Here is a 22458-nt window from a genome sequence, read left to right on the forward strand (position 1 = left end):
CCCCCCCCCCCCCCCCACACACACACACCGTGGTACACACGTCCGTGCCTTTTTCTCTTCTCCGTTTCGCGGCGAGTCGGTCACCGCTCGTCTCTTTTCGTGCGCGGTCGAGTTCGCGACAGGTGTCTCTCGGCGAGAACCGGTCTAGCGAATCGAAAGCGTTTTCTTCTCCAACCGCTCCAGGCTAATTCAGTCTCGGAGACGTCGTGATGCTCGAGACTGGAGAGATTCTGATTAATTCGTCTCCAGGTGCATCACCGAAGAGAAGAGACATTAGCAGTGAGGTTGCTTCGCCTTGGCGCGTGTTTCTCGTCCGGTCGTTCACAGCGGAAGGACAGCAGGGTGTGGAGTGGTGTCTTTGCAGGGGCAAAATATGATGCACGTTACGCCTGTGCGAGCAGGCGCGCGAGCGAGAGAGAGGGAGCGAGAGAGAGACGAGGGTAGAGCGCCACCATGGTTATGGGAGAGTCCCATGCGATGGGCCGGTCCGAGGCTAAAGATAGAGACACACCGCAGCTGCAGAGGCAGGGGTGCCAACAGGTCGATACTCCATAACGCGTTACATCGTTTGCATCGCTGTAGTGCCGATGCTCGCTTATCTCGCGCTCTTGTGTCTCTGCCGAAGGAGCATTCTTCGAAGATAAAGTTTCTGTAGAGTGCTCACCGGCAGTCCGAGGGTGGAGAAGCCGCCTCGTCCCTCGTTCGTCGAATCGTCACCGGTAGCGCTACTGGTAGCGCCACCGGTAGCGAGCGATCATCGTCCAATGACTAATTCGTGATCGAAGACCACCGACAGAGGGTCGCGAGAGATTCTCAAAACACGACGAACGAATCGCGTGGCCGGGGACGAACTGTCACGGCGTTTCTTTTGAAAGTAGTTGAGCACGTGTTCGCTGCATTTCGAATGCCTGATAGGGAATGCCCGTTTGTTTCGCTTGCACACGATTTGCGTACATACGTACGATTATCTAGAGGATACGGCGCGCCGACGAGACGGCGGCGTCGACGATGTGGCGGTGAGCAAAAGTTATACGTATGTACAATTGTCTTCGAAGTATATACTCGAGAGTTCAAGATATCGAAACCGCGTACTTAAAACTCTGTATTTTTTTAAATACTCTTTTCCACTTTTCATGTTGCTCCTCGTTACGTATACAAAGCTAGTGACGGGAAACTGTTACTGGAAATACTACGGAAAAAGAATATTATCCGAAGTATCGATCGAGGTTATGTATTCGAGTTTGCGTTAGACGAAGCGGGACGGAGACACGCAATGGCGGCGATTCGAAGGAACTTCGTGGACAACTGCATTTTCGAAATGTCTTTATACGCGTCGGCGTATCACACGCCCCTGTCGCTGTTCGTGCTAGTACTCGCGTTGGTACTCGCCTACAGATCATATCGCGCACGTTTCGAGAGTACGCGATGAATGTTTCCGATACGACCGTGTGCCTCGTATCTCGCGTGCCCTCGAGCTGCGCCTTGCTTGTCTTTCGCCCAAGTGTCAACAGCCATAATAAATACGGCAAACTGCTTTTTCCTAACTCGCCGTTTCATCGTTGTCAGTGACTCTTCGGTAGCCATTTTTTATTTTATTTCTTCTTCGAGGAGAACCGGTTAATCGATATGTGTCTAGCGCGCGTATAATAATTTATTTCTCTATAACATTCGTCGAGTGGTCACTCGTTATTACAATGGACACGTCCATTAATAGTCGCGCGGTTAGATCGTGGAGTGGCGCTGTTCTCCACAAGAACGGTTCTATTATATATGTGAGAATAATTACAATAATTCTGTTTTATAATTCCAATGGTAATCAACGAATCCCGTGACACACCGATTTCCTGCAATTTTCACTCCACGAGGGCGGAATATTATATCGCGTCCCATACCGGCAAAACTGACACTGTATTAAGTTCGTTAAAAGGTATAATATTTATAACCAGTTAGCTGTTTTTCTCGAGCATACTCGTCATATAAAAATGACAATCCTCTATGTATTCGTAAAAAGCAGTTACTGTTATTACATTACAACTTAATTCCATATTACAACAGCCACGCATATTCCGTGTGTGACGAGTATACTCGTCGCCGCTTACATTTTCTGACACATTTTAGGTACACACTTTCAAAAAGGTCGCAACAGCTAACCGGATGAGGAAAAATTTTCGACCCAGCGCATTATCATTATAGTTGAATAGTTCAAGTCAGAGCAACTACTGTAACTGCCCGCACAGTGAGATTAGAATAGGACATATGCGACCCACATGGCAGGGGACACGCTAAACGTCACAGGATGAACTATGACAGTTTTCCATTTGTGCATCGAAATACACATCCACGAGGTACCTTCTCACGATGCGTTCATAAAATCATAGTAAAACAAGAATGGGACATAGAAATAAGAATATCCGATCGACAACCCTAGAATTTCGGCAGCGACATGGAATCGGAACTAGCCCACCTCCCCCGGTTAAACACCTTGTTGGCTTGGAAGTCGCGTGGCTAATTAGCGAAGCGTAGGAACGAGGTTGACGACTAGAGGAAGAAGGGTCGGACGAAAGTAGACGGTCGTAAAAACGGCAAGAGCGACGCAGCGTCTCTGAAAAGCCCGACGTACACAACGGCGCTTTGGCCGTTTTGCGGCACGTTGCTGACATGCACCGGGTGTATCCACACGCGTGCAATCGGTTCAGAACGTATCGCGCGTGCAAAGCAACGCGGTGGTTTCGTCGTCGAGTTATAATTAGCGGTATCGCAGGGCCGTCCTGACACGCTCGCGAACCCACTCCTGTATTTTTAATCTCCCTTCGCGAGGTCAACCGTGGGCCACACTGGATCAGTGATTGGGAATCCCTTCGATCTTTCGATTACAACTCGCATGTGATGCTTGCCACGGCACGTTTCGAGTATCTCGTTCGCTAGTCGTTGAAATTCGAGAGGGATTTCACGGTCACGACCTCCGTGATCGGGTTCCCGCTTCGTTTTGCGTTCCACGAGCCCGCCTATGAAATGGGTCAACCGTGAAACGGGTCGAAGTTCGCTGATTCGCGCGAAAAACCGCTCACGAGCACCGGGAAGCACGGCTAAGAGATAATACCGGCGAGATGAGCACTGCCGAGTGCTTGGCAAACTTTCGAGGTACAAGGGCGAACGATATCGGAGATTTCCAGGCGATTGCCAGGTCGGGGTGGTATGTACGGTGTAAAGAGCGTGGGTGTAAGAACTCCGTTTATTGCTGCAAAATTTCGGTTAATAATCGGTCAGCTAAACCGTTCGGTGGGTCCAGTCTGCGTGTCTGCACGTGAACTTCCGTTATTGGTACGGAAGACTTAAGTGGTGGGAAAAATAAGGAATTCTAGATATATATCTTACCGTCAGGATCCCGTTCATTAACGGATTTGAGTAAAGGCAGTTTTATTAGAACTCCATTGAAGTTTTCCTGAAGATTTTCGGTAAAAATTTCAAGGGGTCGGATTTCATCTTAGAGACAGACAAAGGTTCAATTCGTTATTCTGCAGATTGTGAAATATGTATCATACATAATATTTCAATATCGTGAGATGCTTTTATTGCAAACAGGTAAACAGTTTACTCAGGTAGTTTTTCAAAAAATTATGAAATACGTAGGTTAATACTCGATTAACCCCTTCGTCTAAAATATCGTGCAAGGCTTGTACGGAGATAGGGCCAAATACGAGTATCACGGGCGAGAGCCATGAGTCGTGGATAGGGCTGCGAAAGTAAACATCATGGGTCAGACTCGTGGTTAATTTTCGGTGACGTTTTCCTGTCTCAGTTACGCGTTATTCTTCGCTGCGTTCGGACGAAGTGGCTTGTCGTATCCAACATTGTTGTCGACTGTGGCATGCGCCATTGGAACTTAAATGGTAAGGCAAGGGGTTAATTTAACTATGGGACCAGTTTATCTGAGTATATCTGAAATTGAATTTTTAATATTCTTACAAAAACATGGTGGCAAAGAGAATCGGTGTCTATCTTTTGCTGAGTTTCGACAAATAGGGTTCACCTAATCGAACAAAATTTTTAGTAGAATATATTTATTCGAATGAATCATCTTAGTTGACGAATCTCCTCTATATCATACCCTTCAGCAACTCGAATAAATGAAGTTCTGTTATAGCTCGTACAAAAGTCGTCTGTCGTACATCCTTACCTTGTATTCTCTTCGGTAAAACAAAATTTTAATTTGCACCCGATTAACCGAACTACCGATTGAATATACAAGTCTAAGCAGCTAATTATCATTATTATTAATTATTATTACCCTAGGGAAATTATTGAACACCGTCTATACGAAGCATGTGCGTTCTTCAGTGGCTCTGGATAAATGCAGTTGTACTGGAACTCGAGTGAAAGACAGATGCGTACAACTCATCAACATAACTCATCGACGACTTCTTAAACGCGAGCTCACGATGTTGGACGATGTGATCGTTTGGAAAATCGGGTCAATCGTTTCTCGAGTCGATCTTCTCGAGAGGGACGTGCCCGTTTCTTCTCGCGAAGGATTCGCGAGACCCTCGGGAATCGCGTGGCGAGAGAGGAGGAACCTCTTATTCGCGGGTCGCGGAAGTGCTGCACGGTGTGGTGCAACAACCGCAAACGCGGTAAAACGCTTAGGTCCGTTTCGACGGAAAAGGAAGATTGAGTGTCGATCGACCGACCGCGGGCTTAACTTGGCGCGGTTGTCTCGAGTCGCGTTTTGTCCGTCGATAAATCCTGGCCGCATTGCGGATACGAGACTACCATCTTCCTTTCATTTCTTCTTTCTCCTGTTTCTTTCCCTGTGGAAAAAGCAACGAAACGGAGTCATTCCTTTGGACAAAACACGATGTACTTATATCTGTGGTTGTTAGAAAAAACGCCATTATATATTCTTACTCTTGAGGTGTTGTTTAAAATTCTGGATATTAATTCTTCTTCTCAGTAGTGAGGTAAATTGCACAATATTTTTGTAGATATTCAATTTATTTTTGTTCATTATCTCCTGGTAAATATGTAAATCATATGTTAGACAACTCGGCTATTGAAAAATTGTAAATTTGTCGAAATTATGCAAATTATTGTAAAGGAAAAATGTAATTCTAGATATTAATTCTTCTTCTCAGTTAGTGAGGTAAATTGTACAATATTTTTGTAAACATCCAATTTATTTTTGTTAATTTTCTCCTGGTAAATATGTAAATCGTATATTAGGCAACACGGCTATTGAAAAATCCAAAATTTGTTGAAATTGTACGAATTATTGTATAGGAAAAGAAATTCTGGATATTAATTCTTATCAGCAGTGGGGTAAATTGCATAATATTTTTTAGCGTAGGATTCGTTTTTACTCGTTGTCTATGATAAATACGTAAATCATATGTTCCGTAACCTGATTCAAAAGTTCACTAGAATTGTTTGAAATTGTAGCGTGTCATTTTTCCTCGCAACCGCGAATATACGCGTTTTCTCAGAAGGTGAATCCAACGAAACGGCGTTACCCGGGTAGTTGGCGAAAGTTTTAGGATAAAACGCGATTCGATGCGATGGACACGTATTTACACGCATACGTGTCTTCTAAGAAGGTGAACCGTCGATGCGTATCGATAGTCGAGACAGGTAGAAGAAAGGGACGGTCGCTAATCGTCGTTCTAGGTAATCTCGTTTGTCAGTCCATGCACGCCTCTTACGTGCACGGGTTGAAATGAAACGGTATGAAATACTGTTATGGTTGGGACTGTTGTATCGCTCGGGCTAGCGTTATAGATGGCTAATGAACGTAATCAAGTTATTCTTGGGTCGTCGAACGATAAGCCGTCCGTACAAGCTTCCATACGGGATGATCTGTCGGGGTTAACCGCGTCGAATCTCCTTGTCACGACGAGTCGGTATCGATCGGAATAAACGTCGATCGACTGCTATAGCGATTAAATCCGAGTAAAAGATACGTGCAGCTCTCTTGGATCGATTTTAACTCGCTGACTCACGGCCGAGTCTTCGGATCTTCTTATCAAAACCACAATTTGGTCTCGGAATAAGCCAATAAAACGCAATAAATTATTAGAGATATTGCACGAATCCCGTAAGTTTTCGCGAATTTACTAATTACGCGGTCGAGCAATACTCTAGCACGAGGTTCCACCACGAACGAGGTAATTTCCAGGGACAAAAACACCGCGAGAGCGATCGCAGACGCGGTGCAGAGTCGGTGGAAACGCGGCATAAACGTGGCCGTGGTTGAAGCTCGCGTCGAAATCCACCTCCAGCTCGGTTGATTTAATGAAAATGACACGGTTTCTATCCGTTTCAATTTTTCCACCCGTGCCACTTGTGTTCCCGGCCGTTCCACATTCCGAGACGCTTCTTTATCTCTCGTTGCCTCGTCCTTGGCGAAATCGCGACACGCCGCTCCTCCACGATCGTCAAGCCGCGGAAAAGGAAATACGGGAAAACATTTTCATTTGCACGGTGGAAAAAACGCGACGACGTTTACACGGATCCCTTTCTCGCCTCGTACCAGCCACCAGACAAGCCGCGATTCTTTATCTTCCGCGCTTTGTCCGCCGCGCGATTTTCCACCGTTCAACGAGCGAGCAGATCTCGCGCGCGGCTTTGTTCGCATATCACCGGGTCTTTGCCGGCTTTCAGCCACCAGACGACACCGTCTCTCTCTTCAAACTCGAATCTTTGAACCGACCATGTGCGATCAGCCCGCTCTTCTACCTGTCGCGTAGCCCCGAATCCCTGCGCGCCACCCTAATCCATTCCTGCACATCCTCAACCCGCGGCGAGGGCAAACCGCGAGAGCTTGTCCGTCGCTTACCGACCTCTTTCATGTCTTTCATTCCGCTAATGCATCGGTTTTCCTTCGCTTTTCCGCGGAACAAGAGAGACGCAGGGTTGCTTGGCTGCCGATTCCATGGCGTCCACTGCCGACCCTAAACGCCGTGGTGGCAACCCGGAAACTACCGTCCCGATGATCAAAGCCACCTTCTTTTTTCATTTATATCGCTCTGGCCTAGCGACTAGACGTAATGCGATTTTTCATTCTTGTCTCGCGGTATCTGGCAACGATACGTGCAAAAGGTCTGCTCGTTTCTCGGGTAGCTGATAAGGGGACATTTTTGTCGGGTTACGTTGACGCGTATAAACGTGCACTTGTAAAAATATGAAACGAGCTGGCATCTGCAGACATCGGTTCTGCGATATCTGCAGCGCCGATATCAGCCTTTGCAGTCATTCTGTTATATCTCTCGTATATTTTCTGCGATAATAATCGTTATTATTTTTCTACCTTCCAACGGATTGCGATTGTTTGGTTGTTCGTACAGAAAAGGAAGTCTTGGTTTCCGACTCGAATCGAGTACTCGAAGGAATCGATAGGCACGAATCGGTAGGAACAGCTTGGAAGTTACGAGCGAGCGGTTCCAGCGTATTTTCTGCTCGACTTGGCTAATCCGAATAAGTAAAAGCTATATGTTTCCTGCAGATCGATGTTATCGAATTGCCGTGTCGAATGTGATAAACGTTCCCGGTATCATTTGCGCCGGTGATTATGAAACTGTTCGATTTATTCGCGTTTCGTTTCGAAATATTTCAAATTTCGCGCGTTAAATTTGTTAGGAAATTTGGGAAATTAATGGCGACCGTGGTACAAACGCGATTTAACCATGCAATTCTTTGCTATTTACTGCGCGTGATTTCTTTTCAGTATGAGGAATGAAAGATACTCTTATTTTGAATAATAATTATTTAAATCGAAGCTACCGATTCTTTCGGAAAAATCGGTTATGAGGACTTTTGGAATCGAGTAAAGATCGATTTAAAGTTCTTCGATTCTTCGCAAAGTACTAATAATATTTCTATATTTTAGTATTTTATTTCCCATCTTGAGACTTTGCCTGAGAACACACGTGTCCCTAGATAAGACACTGCGCGAGTGGCTAGGGAAATTATCGTACTCGTTGGTTTTTTTCTCCTTGATATAGTTATTTTTTATCATCGCTTCTCCTATTAATCTATTAATTCGTATCGGAAAATCTTGGATCACGTGTATAGCATTTTCGCTAACACGTTGCATAGTTACTCGCAGAAGTATTCGTATAATTCGAATTTTGAACCTGAAATGAAGTTCTCGCGTTGGGGAAAAAATTGAAAAACGACACCGAGTATTAAGTACCATACACGGGTGTTAAAAATGCATGGAAATAAAATGAAAAAAGGCCTGATCGAATATCGAAGGATCTACGAGAAAATATCTCTCATTACCATAACGGAAATATTCGAACATGCGAGTCGTTTCCAAATTAATTCTTGTTAACACCTACTTCAACCACTTTTGCTATTACGCTAAAATTACTCAAAGCCTGAGTCACTTTTTAATTAGCTCGTGTTAATTCCTAATTCAGCCAACCTTGTCATTAACGCCACGATTACCAAACCTATAATGTATACTTAAATACAGCATACGAGAATAATTAATGCGATAAAAATAAATACGTATGTACAGCTCTATAGCAACCTCGATAAGAGCGAACATAAATTTTATCTGAAGTTCCTGCGCGTCTTCCGCAACTACGAAAACGATTCCGAAGTCGAACGGATTAATTTTTAATTGCAGTGTTTATATACTCGTACTCATATTCGAATACTTTAATCGAACCACCATATAAATGGTACACGTTCGCATTCTATATTCTTCGAATTCTCATCTACTTCATCACGCGTTTTCAAGAATATGAAATCGTATTGAAAGCATTATTGTGCCAAATTTATTGTACGCAAAGTTCGAGTCTGACGCGTGTATCTAACCTGTTCAAAATTCGAAAGCCGAATAGCTTCGTATACCGCGTATACAGGGTGTCCCAGTAATGGTAGTACAACCGGGAGGGGATGATTGTACATGTAGAAACGAGTGGAAAAAGAAGAATAAATCTTTTTCATTCGAAGCTTCGTTGTCGAGAAAATTGACTTTGAATTAAAGTTGCAGGCGTGTCCTCCTCATCCAAGGGCCCAACGCTAAGGTCGGGGACTTCCCGCCGCCATTAGCCCCGTGGGTCAGTCGTTAAAGGCTATTCACCGGTAAACAGAGCGACGCAGAACCGAGGCATCTCGTCGCGAACGACGATGAAACGAGCGAACAGGGACCGTTAGATGACTCGATAGATCTAGCCGACTGTTCCTGACGATCAGAAGACCGCTAAACGCGTCAGAGGCGGATCATCTCTCGAGACAATGCCGTGTGGACGCGAATGCAAATCCCGTATGGAAGATCCCGAAGATAGGAAGAGTAACTCTGATTCCGGGGAATCGCGAGCGTGAATAATTAGTAGGCCGTCACGCGATTAAGGCTAACCGAATCTGTATCCATGCAGCCTCGTCCGTGGCTTCAATTAGGAGAGACCGGGCCCGGAGCAGGCCGAATAATTCGCATGGAAACGAATGAACTCGAGACTCGCGTTTCTGCTCGATCTCGTTATCCCTGGCTAAATTAGCCGGCTAGGTCGTTAAGGGTGTAGGCTACTTTACAGGGTCAAAATAATCTATTTTCTGCACTTTGTCGTGGCTCCAAGTACGCAAAATGTAGCGTAGAATGTTTAGAGACAAGGTTTAAGAGGATTTTATCAACGGAGGAAAATTAGGATGATCTTGCATCTTCTCAAGTGGCCTATTTTGTCTCGAATTTCACAGGAATACACAGGAATTTTAAAACATAGAATATTTTGAAATGTAAGCTTTTTGCGATTCTTTGAAGATTCTTTGATTCGTACATATTTACTGGCGAGGAAATACTTTCTATCTCCACGAGATCTTACCACTAATGACATAAACGCGCTGTAGATCAGGACACGATTTATAATCTTCGTTATCACTTGGCTCACAATTGGAATTCTCTCGTAAAACTTGGCACATAGAGGAAAACTAGGATCATCGAAATTTCATAGGAATACTCTGCAGAGAGTGTCTTAAAATGTAGGCTTTTCGTGACAGTTCAAGTATTCCTTGATTCGTAAATAATTACAGGCGAGGAAGACTTCCTATATCCTCGAGATCTTACCACCAATAACATAAACGCGCTGTGGATCAGGGCACGATCTATAATCCCCGTTATTTCGTTACGTGGTTACAACAATAAGAATCTTATTATAAAACTTGTCACTCGACGTGCAAGCGATCCCAAACTCAGCACCCAAGAGCACCCAAGCCAAAGGACCTCGAGCCTAACCACCCAGTTACCACCCCGTCAGGATAAAGACAGTCGTCTGGAGAAAGTGTCATCGATTGATCGACGATGACGCGGAACAAAAGACACGTCTGCAGGAGTGCGTCCTTGGGTCTAGCCTCTAGGGGGACGACCTGTGTACCGGTCTTTGTTTAGTGGTTACGCGGTGTGGTTACGAACAAAGGGTCTGCTCCGTGGCGCGATCGAACCTGGCCCTTTGCAGTCGTCGCGGAACCTCCTGCAAACTTTCCATCCGCTTCCGTTCTGTATACCGATCCTCCGCCAATCAGGAGACATCGGTCTATAGATCGGGGAACGGCCTTTTTCACCCGCACGAAGTCGCGGATGTTGAACAGCCTCGAATCGGAGTCGACGCCGAGGTATCGCGTTCTCGACAGAGAGACGCCAGGCTGCCATCCGATAGTCGCAGGAGGTCGTTGGAAAAAATGGTCCGTTCGAGCGGAACGCTGGCTGCGCGCCGCTGAAACGCGATCTTTCGACGCGTTATCGAGCGTGGTTTCGTTACACCCCGTGCACCTTTCGACGAGCTGGCTCTTCGGGTCGCTCGCTCTTTTCCACCTCGGGTATTAGTTTTTGGGTCAAGGATGGCGCTGCGGAGTTGTGCAGTCTGGGAACTCGGTCCGCGTTCGCTGAGAACCAGGCGAGGGAGTTGGGTAAACGAGACCCTCGAGGAGAGCTTTTCGGAGCCAGAAGAAAGCGGACGAGGACGGGTGCGCACAGGGTAGTCGTACCACGCCGCTGTTGATGTCGATGTTCCAACGCGATGCCGTGATATTCGAAGCGGCGTCGCGGCAGCCTGAGGAAAGCAACGAGTGGTGAACTCTCGTTTCGACGAGCAGGCAAAAGTTTTTCTGCGAAAGCGGCCAACGACGAATCGATTGTTCACGCTTCCGCCTCGGATTTCACGCGTCGTGAATCGTCGAATCAACGCGCGTAATCGTCACCGCTGTCTCTTTGCTCGTATTTACCTTGCGGACGAGTATGTGGCTTTGGAAATTTTCGAGTTACAGAAATACTGGCTGGTTTCCTCGATCGTGAACGGAAACGCGTGCTTTTTATCACGGTTCCATTGGAACTCGGTGTTTTAACGTCTTGCTTTCATCGCGTTTCGTACTTTCTTGTCTGTCGACTTGTCGATGAGAATCGCGACAGTCTGGCGACACGATTTTCTTATCAAACGGTCTTCATAGCACGGTTTTATGGGATGGTGGATAGAAATGGTTACGTGATAGAAACGAAAATACTGGGAAATAAATTTCTCCGGTTTGTATTATTTTCGAGCTTCCCTCTCGCGGTATTTCAATGACGATTTCAGTCACTCGTTGGACTATCCCACTGATACATAACTGCGATAAAGCAGAGGATATCCGCGTTGAGACTGCGGTTCAGATATTCCATTATCAATCATGCTCGGTAGTCGGGTACTCATCCAGTCATTGTTTCGCGATGTTAAACGTATCGTAAAATTGAAGAAATGCAATTAACTTGAAAGAGAAATGCAAGGCATTCTTTACACTCGTGTGTGTAAGGAACGCGTAACTCGGAGTCCTTGAGAACGAACGAAATTCGGTCGCGGTCGTGAGGCAGCGAAAAACGAAGATCGCGATGGAAATGGAAATGGAAATGGAAATGGAAATGGAAATCGGTCTGGAGAGAGGGACACGCGTGCTTTGTTCGTGATCCGACGCGTACGGCTCGCGCGAGCGTACGCGCGTGTACCGGTACGCTCGAACACGCAGCATACACAATGCGACGCACTGTTCGGCACGCATTGCTTGCCACGGTCAGGAGTATGGAAACCGGCTGCGATACTACCTTCTTTATTCCACCTTCTCTCTCCACCGATCCCTGCGTTCGAGTTTAATTCATGCAACGTCAAATCATCCACTACCAGATGCTCGACGACTCGTCCTGCTAGCCTGCCGACCGGTCTCGGCGACGTCCGACTTCGACACGATCGATCATCGGTTCGTCCATCCTCGTCACGCGATGCCACACTGCCATGGCCATCAGGCATCCACCGATTCGACCATGTACCAAAGACGAGGGAAGGGTAACGCGAGGATAAAGCGAGGATAAAGCGAGGATAAAGGAAAAATCGGATGTTCGTTCCTCGACTGTCGCCGATCCGATCGCAAAGTGCCACTCGGTACTGTTCTTCCGTCCGCCATCGGCTGCATAGAGTATGCGAGTCGCGTCCGCGCTCGCGTCCTCGTCGCCGGAAGTGGTGTGTCGGCCACTTACAAAAGCAACGATGGCATACGTCCTTTCTTGCTCCACCTTCCCGTACCCCTCCACCCGTGGCTGTTCCACGATTTTCTCTTTTCGCCTTTGACGCGATCTCCTCGACCAACGACACCACCGCGGTAGCCACGCGGTTCAAGGGCGAAACGAGCATGCAGAGTTTCCAGTCTATGCACGACTTCGCGGCCACGATTTCCTCCCTTTCTCGTCATGCTCTTTCTCCTTTCTTTCCTCGTGCGACGTGTTGGTGGCAACGCAACTCGCCGGGAATCACGGTGAAAGTCAATCGCACCTAGCGACGCAAGATGCACGAGGTCTGTGTCGGGACGACAGTCGGATCGACAGCCCAACGATTGATCGCGAGAAAGGAACGGCAAAGCGCTCTGTCATCCGTTCCGCTCACCCCTCGAGTGTTAATCACGGCTCTGGAATTGATCGTTAAGCGCGTTACCGTTTAATAACGTATCTGGAGTGGAATTAAATCGGTTTCGAGTGCACGGACCGCGTGGCTCGTTAGCGAACTTCTAACGTCGTTACCGATCGTTAGCTCGCGAGGCGTTCGCCGCGTCCCGAATGATTTTATTTTCCGGCAGAGAAGCTCGGGAAAAGAGGGTGGCTCGCCGTTCATGGGACACCTTGCACTCCTCGTGCGGCTCACCCCATGGACGATATCTCCTATGGGGGCGTTATCGATCGGCCGACCCTCTGTTTCCACGGTTTCACGGCGGCCCTTATGCGAACTCTTATAACCCCGTGTGTACACCCGCAAGGATAACATAACGTGGTTATGCAGTATTTCCTTCCCGGATTTATCCACGATTTTATCCACCTTTTATTCCCGTTTTATCCACGTTTCACCGGCAATTTCATCAGCGTCTCGCGATTACTCCAACCGACCTTCGTCTATCGAACTTTCGCGTGACAGTCGAACGACCTACCATTTCCCTTAGCTTCGCGTTCACGCTGACTTTGAATTAGCGCACGAGGCAATTTTTGCACGTGGTCGTTGACCCCCGCGTTTCGTATCGCCGATGGTAGCCGACGTTTCGTGACGCGGCACGCCCAAACAACGCCGCGGCTTGCTCACGACCCCGTAAACTCGCGAGATTCGCGGAATAATCGCGTGACTTTGCTCGCAGGAACACGGGGATTTGCGTGAAAATCGCGAGAATCGTTTCTCAGGCGGCCTGCGACTCGTAAGGTGTCGTAACCGATTACGGAACCCATTATCGAACCGATTAATCGTCCAAGGAACACGCTCCATTTTTACCTAGCTCATCTCAGTCGCGTCCGGTTCGTCGTTCTCTATCTTGGATTACCATGGAAATTACCAGGCGTACGTTTTCCACTGGCGCGTTGTCATATACGTGCAACCCTTTGTGATCGCGCGGACCGTCTTTCCGGCGTTATTGTCTTCGTATGCATAAGCAAGCGGCGACTCGCGGGCGTGCTATAAAAATGCAAACACTTCGATCTGGCTGGGGACTTGATATTCCGTTGGCGTGGTATTATTAGCGGTCGGAAGGCAGCCGGGTTAAGCGCCGCTTATCCGCCTAATTGTTCTCATCGCGGAAAACCGCAACGTGGACAACAACCGGGCCACGCCCATCCGCTCGCGAATCACACTCTAGGAACTTTGCACCGCGTCACGCCAATCTACGTATCGCGTATGCTATCGATCGGCTACTCGGACCTAGACCTTGGTCCTTGGAATCGCCCGGTGCACCGACCCCTTTGGGAACACCCTTCGTGTGCCATAGTCACGAATTTCCATAGCTAATTCATTTTTCGGATAGGTCCTCGCGTGCGACGCGGGGTGACTTTGCCAAGGTTCCTTTCGCACGTTCCGAAAGGGGATCGAGATCGATCGTTACAGTACGACAGGGAGTACTGCAGGGAGTACCACCGGATCCTCGAGGGGATTAGACAGAGTCGACAGAGGCGCGGTAAAAATTTGTTTAGTTTCATTTGGACGAGAGTGAGTCGTGGCGATGGCACAGAGAACGGAATAGGGGTTGCTATTTTCGTCTGCATCGCACCAACACCAACGGGCGACGCCCTTACACACGACGATTATGCGATCGACCGTGTACCGATGGCTCCACGCTTTTGCTTTCCACCCCATGCACTCGTTCCCATATTACGGTCGTGGGCGTGCACGAGGGAAACGCAGCCGCTCATTCGATACAAGTCCGATGGTAATAAGTTCTCCTGCGAGCCGACTCGCGAGTCCAGACCAGCAGACAGCAGGGACGTGTTTACCCGAGGTGTTTGCGACAAAGCCGGATATACCGTCGACGATCGATCCGCAATTTCCTCTCCGATCGCATAAATTCGATGGTCGAGATGCAATTTCCGAGAAAGCGGCGAGAGATTTCCTCGAATTAGCGTTCCGATCCGCGTGGACCAGTTTCGAAGGCTCGTCTCGGAACTTGCACGCCTGTCTTGACGGACGGAATCGTGAGAGAGACGTATCGGGGGTGTCGTTGGTCGGGATGGGCGCGGTCGATAGTCAAGGGAGTTGGAAAAGCCGGCTCGAAGGAAAGCGACGAGTCGAACCGTTGGTTAACCGGCTCCCGGAGGAAACGAAAGCACAGAGGCGCGGTAGTTATTGATCAGAAAGGAGGCCCGAAGCCAACAGCAGCTGAGCCACCCTTATCCTTTTCCTACGTTTCGAGACTGTGCATGCACGTGACCGTCGCACCCCATTCATAAGAACCCCCAACGAACTCGAGCACCACCCTAACCGGAGCACAGCTGTTGCCACGGGAATCCTGACGATGTCTCCCGGAGTAATCGTACTTCCTCGAGAAGTAATCGAGTGTCTCGTATGGAGTAGAATCCACTTTGGCGTTCGTCGTTGTCCTCGTTGATTCTTGAAAATGGCACCTCTGACGTTCGTTCCTTCACCGAAGATCGAATTCGGGAAAGTCAACTGTGCCTACTAACACTGCTGACGGCGAACGCTAGAGTGGATGCTAATGGTATATGGGAAAGATGCGACGAGACGACGACGAGTCACGAGTAATGGTTGTTTCGTTCTTGTTGCAGATCTCTCGAAGAACCGTTTCGCCGAGTTACCGGAAGAGGTGACGGAATTTCTGTTCCTCGAAAAGCTACATCTCTACCACAATGCCATAAGAATAATACCGGAAACCGTGGTGATGCTACAGTCCCTCAACTACCTCGATCTTAGGTCGGTAGAGGCAGGAAGTCGCGTTGCTTGATGATCCCCACCATCGATGCGGGCTTAGAATTAACTCGCATAGTCGGTTTTGTTCGCAGTCGCAACCAATTGACGTCTCTACCTCGGGAGATATGCAGGCTACCGCTGCAAACGTTGCTGGTCGCTCACAACAGATTGGCATCCCTGCCGGACGAATTGGGCAGGATGACGGCATTGGCAGAGCTGGACGCCGGCTGCAACGAAATCACCAATCTGCCGCCTCGGATGGGCGATCTCGCGCGACTTAGGTCCTTGGACTTGAGGAGCAACATGATCGTGCACCTGCCTATAGGTAGGTAGCGCCGCCACTCTGCTTAAGGCCGATCGCACAGGTGCCACGCCAGGGATAGGAATTCGCGTTTCATTCGATCGTTGGAGATTTTTCAATCCCTGCATCGAGATTCTCTTTTTCTACTTGCCCCGCCTTCTTTCCCTTTTCTTCTCTCTCCTCTCTGTCTCTCCCTTCTCTCTTCGGGCTCTCGTTTCATTGCCGATGAAACGATGCAGCTCGCGATCGTAAAAACGAACGTTCTGCGCAGAACTGACGTACCTGAGACTCGTAAAGCTGGATATCAGCGGCAACCGAATATCCGTGCTTCCAAACGAGATGAGGAAAATGAAGAGCCTGGTCGACTTTCGGCTAGCCGATAATCCCTTGACCTCGCCGCCTGCCTCGGTGAGCATAGAGTAGCTTCTGCGTCAGACTCTCGATTCCATTGTCTAATTATCCAAACATCTGTTAAACGCTCGACTATCCTCCCGATCTCTCTGTTTACAGCTATGCATTCGCGGGCGAACGCACATCTTTAAGTATTTGGAGAGACAGGCGGCGAAACACGAGAGAGCCAGAGGCGGCCGCGTGAGAAGAACACCTTTGGATGTCAGAGGTCACGCGACCCTGGACACGAGGACTCACAGGAGACACAACGTCGACAGCGGATACAGCACCAGTGACGGTGTCGACAAACGCTGGTCTCAAGAGATTCACAGCGCGGTTAGTTTCCTCGTCTTTCTCCTCGCCTTCTTCGTATCTCTGCGTCTCTTCTCCTTCTCGTGGCTCTGCGGCAAGCTTTTCGGCTACGAAGCTTCGTAGAGACTCCACGGTATCGTAGATAAACACTCTCCTCAGACTAGTACAAACTAGCCAGAGAAACCTATGCATACGCTTTCGTGTACCCTAACCGATTGGAACATGTAGCGAAAGAATGGAAAATAAACTTTCGAACGCACGCAAGCGCGTACACGGTCGACGATTTCTCATAGTACCTCCTGCTTGGACACCTTTTTCCGCGCAGGTGCACGACGGTGAGATCCGGAGCCTGTGGCGTCAGGAGTGCTCGCCGCTTTCCATCACGCTGCCACACGAGACGAGCGTGAACGGATCCTGCAGCGGAACCTCGACTCCTAGTACCATCTCGCCTGGCGAGCACACGTCGCTCGAGGATGAGCTCGGCAAGGTAGGTTGCCTAGGTCGACCCAAGGCTTCGGCCGTCTCCGCGCGGTGTCTCCAGCTTGGTCAAGCTTTTCCAACGTTTCAGAGTTACTCCGTGTCCGGCCGCGTATGATACAACGTCTATATTTAGCAAGTGAATAGAACTCACGCGCCCCTTGAAAATGATATCTGTGTTGTCGAGCCGTGCTTGGCCGTCGTTCAAACCTCGTTGAATGACCTTAACCCATTGAAAGAACTCGCCGGCAGCGCGTCCCTCGCGATTAACGCGCGCGGCATCCGACCGGCGTGTTAGGAATCCGCTCACCTTTCGTTCTCTGTTATCTCCTTCTCTCGCCCGGCTTTCTCTCCCGAGTTTCTCTTTGTCTTAACGATACTCTGTTCGCAGGCCATGATACTGCACGATCAGTTGGAAAAGAGGAAACTAGAAAGAAGCACCTCGGAGAACGGCGGCGATGTCAGAAGACCGATGACCTCTGGCCTCTACCACGCGTCGATTACGCCACCCGGGTAAGCGAGCTGTTAATAAGCCAATCACCGTTCCTGTCGCTGTGCATCACGTGGATGCGTAGTGATTTTTACCGGCTAATAGACGAGCTTTAATCACCGGGTGTCCTTCCCGCCTCTGTTTCAGCCCCCTCGAATCCGCTCATCTGAATCAAACGACACCGGTATCAACGAACACGCAGTCCGTGCAACCGTTGCAAACGTCGACCGCGAACGCTACCTCTTTGATGAACGGGGACGAAAAGAGGCCGCTCAATCACATACAGACCTACAGGTATGCGTTTGCGTTCACCAATGGACGTCGGTTGCGTAGCTGTACGATAATGGTGGTGTTTCAGAGAGTATAAAGAGGCGTTGAGGCAACAGAGGGCTAATGAGGGACCCAGCGTATACAGGCCTCGAGAACAGGTCACACCACCAGGCAACGAATCGCAAAACAACGAGACGGACTTGGCTAGCAATAAAGACGCGGTGGGTATGACCGGTAAACAGATCTTCAACGAGGAGAACGCGACCAAGAGACCAGTGCAGAAGGTAACTCCGTCACGCATCAACTATCAGAACACGCCGATTATCAACGGTAGCAATAACGAATACAACAATAAGAACGGGAAATACCTCGAGCAGCCCTATAAGAAGCCTAATTCGCCGATCAAAACATCTTCGAGCATTTTATCCTCCAACACCAGTCCAGGACACACGCCTAGGCTAGTCAAAACCGCCGTTGGCTACGTGGAAGGTAAAATAGAGAAACGCAGAGGCGGCGAAACGACGATTAACGTTTTATGCGATTAAACGCGACGTCGATGGTATCTGTTAGGTAACAAGAGTCCCAGCAGGAACGGTGGAAGTCCAAAGTCTCCTCGATCGGTGACATGGAACAGCAACGTGCCAGAGAAATATTCGTTTACCATGAGAAGAGAGTTCGAACGTGCCAAGGAGGAAGCTGACCTGATCGAGCAACTGCGAAATGTGGGTATTGGAAAGAACGAAAGAATCAACTTTCGCCTGTTAATCACCTGTTACAACAGAGAGATAGCTAAGGTTTGAGTTTACTTTTAGCACATCGAAACCCGGCTGAAGATGGCTCTGCCGGAAGACCTTGCCCCGGCGCTAACGGACGGAGTTGTACTTTGTCACTTGGCAAATCATGTAAGACCTCGATCGGTTGCCAGTATCCACGTTCCTTCACCTGCTGTGGTAAGTATTCTTGGCTATCTAATTGAGGTGACGATCTCCGTACGATTAGAGCATAACGATTATACTCCGATTTACAGCCCAAGTTGACAATGGCAAGATGCAGGCGTAACGTCGACAATTTCCTCGAAGCGTGTCGGAAGATAGGTGTCGATGAGGTAAGCTACTCGCTCGATACCTTTTATTATTCCATTTCTCTCTCTCTCTCTCTTTTTCTTTCTCTCTCGAGAAAGAGAGTTTTCGTGCTTTGTCTCTCGCTAATGGTCCTGCGGCATGTATAACGCACGTTAGACAAAGCGTATGCTTCCACGTGGAACAAAATCATTTTTTTGTTTCCCTGTTTGGTTACTGGACGTACTTTTCCGTGACGACCGTACTCGACACGCCCTGCGAACACGTTCGTGTCTCTTTATCGTGAAAGCACGATGTCCGAGTGCAAAATCGAAAGACATCCGTGCTATCGTCGATCGGAACGCCTCTTGGCAGGGTCGTAACTAACGCTTCGACAACAGCCCGGTACGTTTGTCCATGATATTTCCAACAACTACTAGTCAGTCCCCGATTTTTATTCAGTCGCGAGGGTATGCGATTCGCCTTTTTTCAAAACTTTTCTCGTTCCAAAAGGAATAAAACGAAGGAAAACGAAAAGCAAAAGAGAAGAAACGCAAGAATTGGAAGAAAGAAGTGGAGAGAAGCCAAGAAAGAAGCTTTAGTTGCATGCGCCTAGACTCGTATTCGCTTTTGTGTCGCTCGTCGCTTCGTCGGAGAACGCTTCGAACGCGTCTCGTCCTAGCGTCTTCTTCTTGACGTTCTCCTGTGCGATTTAACGATAATTGCGTCTCTCTTTGACAACTGTTCGCTGTTCGAGCCTAGCTACTCGTATCTGTATCCTTTCGAGGTAGGAACCAGAATTGGGTACACCTGTTAATAACGCTACCCAAGTCTGGCAGTGTGTTCACTTTCTCGACGAAGCACCTAAATCGAAGGATTTTCGTGCAGCGTTTAATCCGTAAAGTCGAAGCTCTCTCGCGGAAGGTTCGAATCGTTGATCTCGAGGAGGGTGTCGCTTCGAAGAAGCAAGAGTGATGTAAAAGGGCAGGGTTCTGTAATGTCAAAAAGAAAGCGATTGAAATCGACCAGCGACGTAGTAGAGACTGGGACTGAGTAGTATCGTTGTTGGTGTTGCAGGAGGTGTTAATGGACGCGGACGCACTCATGGACGTGGGTTACATGGACGCGTACGGGCTGGAGGCTCTGGCGCGTCTCGTCTCCGCTCTTCTTCTTCTCCGCGACGGAGAGAAAGATACCGAAGAATCGGCCGCAGGTTCATCCCATGCGATTCAGGATCGCGTTCTATCCGCGATGCTTTTCGCCACATTCCTGTCTACCCTCGTTCTGCTCTATCTCTTTCCCATCCCTGACTAAAAGAAACAAAAGAGCGAGCAAGACGAGAACGCCAGAGTGCAAAACGATGGAACGAACGACGCTCGCAAGACAAAAGCACAATCGAAGATTACTCTGGGATTACTCCGATATATCGAATCGCGACGCGATTGGTGCAGCGACTCGGGTGAACGCTTTTCTCAATTTCCTGATTAACGTTTCATCGATAATTTCTCGATTCGTCGAGCCATCGAGTCGCTCGATTCAACTGCACGCCGCTCACCCCGGTCTCTTCTGCCCTACTTAGTACTCTTAGGGCGGCACGATATTTTTATCGTAATTTCTTCTTTTTTTTTTTTTTTTTTTTTATTTCACCTTCTTTGTACCTCGTTTGCTTTGACGGCCGAAGAACGGGGTCGAGTGTCGCGCAGAGTACTCGCCCCCTTCCGACACGGATGCTAATTGCGAGCGTATTTTAAGCACGATACGTACGATATCCGGGAAATCGTATGGAGGCTATCGTTGTCAGAAGTGTCTCGTTATCCTGATTCGATGGACTTTCGCGACCTCTGATTTCCGTGCTCGTTTTCTTTTCCCAATCCTTCGTTGAACGAATCGCTACCGAATCGAGACACCCCGAACCTTCTGTCCGTGGACAAACGTTTCGCGAGTACGCGGTTGATCCTTGGTCTATTTAAGCAGCTGAGCGCTTTGCTTGTGTATCCGACTTAATTTATTACCGATCGTGTCACAGCTCTAGCTTAAACAGGGTCGTTGTTTTGCCTCCATCGTTGTGGCTCCAGAGAGACGCTGGAAAATTTCGGTCAACTAGTATTCGAATAGCTCCTAAGTATCGAGTGGCGCTTCATCGTAAACACTTAGCCCGCCTAGTTGTAGAAACTGCTATGTAGTGCGTAGGTTAATTAAGCGTTTCTGTTTTGGTGTAAGCCTTCGACGAGGACTCGAAGGGACATCGGTGCCCGAGTTCTGGTCGTGGAACGCGAACATCTCGCGATGGATGAGAATGCGAAATCAAAGAGCGTAATCAAAGCTGCCAAACGCTCGCATATCAAATGAGATCGCCTGTGTGTGTGCATGTACCTTGAACGATGAATCGTTCGTTTGGATCGCTGGATCGTTGCGATCGGTGAGAGCTATCGTCGAGCAGGATCTGTCGGGAAAATAGTATTTTGCTACGCGCGGGGTTGATGGTCGAAGTGGCGAGTCGGTGTCCAATACTCGTTCGAGAAATATCTCATCGGTAGCTTTGGATTCGAATGATCTCTCTGGATGACAGGATCACGCGAAATCGCGAGAAACGAGGGGAACGAAAACGAACTGGATTTTCTTAACCGGTATTGCGGCATCGCCTGAGACGATGGCGGAGTTCAATGAGAAGAAAGAGGAAAGAACCTTCGTGTATACCTCGAATGGTAGTATTTTTTTATTGTTCGACCAATATAAATCGCCTACGGCTCTTTCAGGATTGATGGGTCTGTGATAGGTAGCCTTCGAGTACTACAGGATTCGCAACAAGGTGCTAGAAATCTCTTTGAGTTGAAAGATTTCCTATTTTGGTACGTAGGTTTAACGCACATTCGAAATCGAAAGGAATTCTCATTCGATCTTGTTTTTTATTGTTTACGAGCAGTATTGCGTCCCTCCCTCACGAGATCGCGGCAACGATAAATTTTCTTTTCTCTCTCTCTCCATTTCCCTCCCTCTCTCTTGTTCTCTTTCTCTTGGTCGAGACAAGAAATCTTTTCGTTGGGAGCGGAACGTCAAAGCAAGAGTACTTACACCTCACCGACCAAGCAATTCGGTCATAGCCTAAGATAATCTCCATATTTTCGTATAAACGAGTTTAACGACAAAACAAAAACGTAGCGGACGTACGACATGTATATCGTTATACACACGTCTAACTTATTCTCTTTCTATATATACATATATACATATATATTCGTATGATAAGGAATATATTGCGTATAATTAAGGAATTTGAGGAGGAACGGGTCGCTTATATCGAGTCTTCGAATCGCGGCAGATCGTTGCTTCCGGTTTTTTGCTCCATGGACACGCGTCGAATCGAAAATATTGTTTCGTAGTAGCGTAGTGCCAAATGCCTTGGACGGTTGAACCGCGCATGCGCTGCGACTCTCCGAGATGCTTTTACATCGCTGTTAGTGCGTCGAATGAAAC

The 22458-nt window shown here is 48.2% G+C and overlaps 1 protein-coding gene across 4 annotated transcripts in view; it reads left to right on the plus strand.

Moving 5' to 3' along the window:
* The window catches only part of Lrch (Leucine-rich-repeats and calponin homology domain protein), a 31087-nt gene that overhangs the window by 4683 nt on the left and 3946 nt on the right, over positions 1-22458 (plus strand). For 2 of the 4 annotated variants that reach the window (XR_001890747.1, XM_017910560.1), the window contains exons 2-12: positions 15545-15689; positions 15779-16011; positions 16259-16395; positions 16498-16713; positions 17015-17176; positions 17558-17679; positions 17804-17950; positions 18015-18415; positions 18497-18648; positions 18739-18876; positions 18954-19031. Coding sequence is in view for 3 of the 4 variants with exons in the window: in XM_017910560.1 (XP_017766049.1) it covers positions 15545-15689; positions 15779-16011; positions 16259-16395; positions 16498-16713; positions 17015-17176; positions 17558-17679; positions 17804-17950; positions 18015-18415; positions 18497-18648; positions 18739-18876; positions 18954-19031 (1931 nt within the window). In the remaining variant the exon portion in view is untranslated. Of the gene's footprint in view, positions 1-2279; positions 2346-15544; positions 15690-15778; positions 16012-16258; positions 16396-16497; positions 16714-17014; positions 17177-17557; positions 17680-17803; positions 17951-18014; positions 18416-18496; positions 18649-18738; positions 18877-18953; positions 19032-20061; positions 20551-22458 lie in introns of those variants that run through there. The other 2 variants (XM_017910561.1, XM_017910559.1) reach the window with 2 other exon arrangements.

Source organism: Eufriesea mexicana, unplaced genomic scaffold (genome assembly GCF_001483705.2).
Source record: "Eufriesea mexicana isolate 0111107269 unplaced genomic scaffold, ASM148370v2 scaffold106, whole genome shotgun sequence".
NCBI classification, from domain to species: Eukaryota; Metazoa; Arthropoda; class Insecta; order Hymenoptera; family Apidae; genus Eufriesea; species Eufriesea mexicana.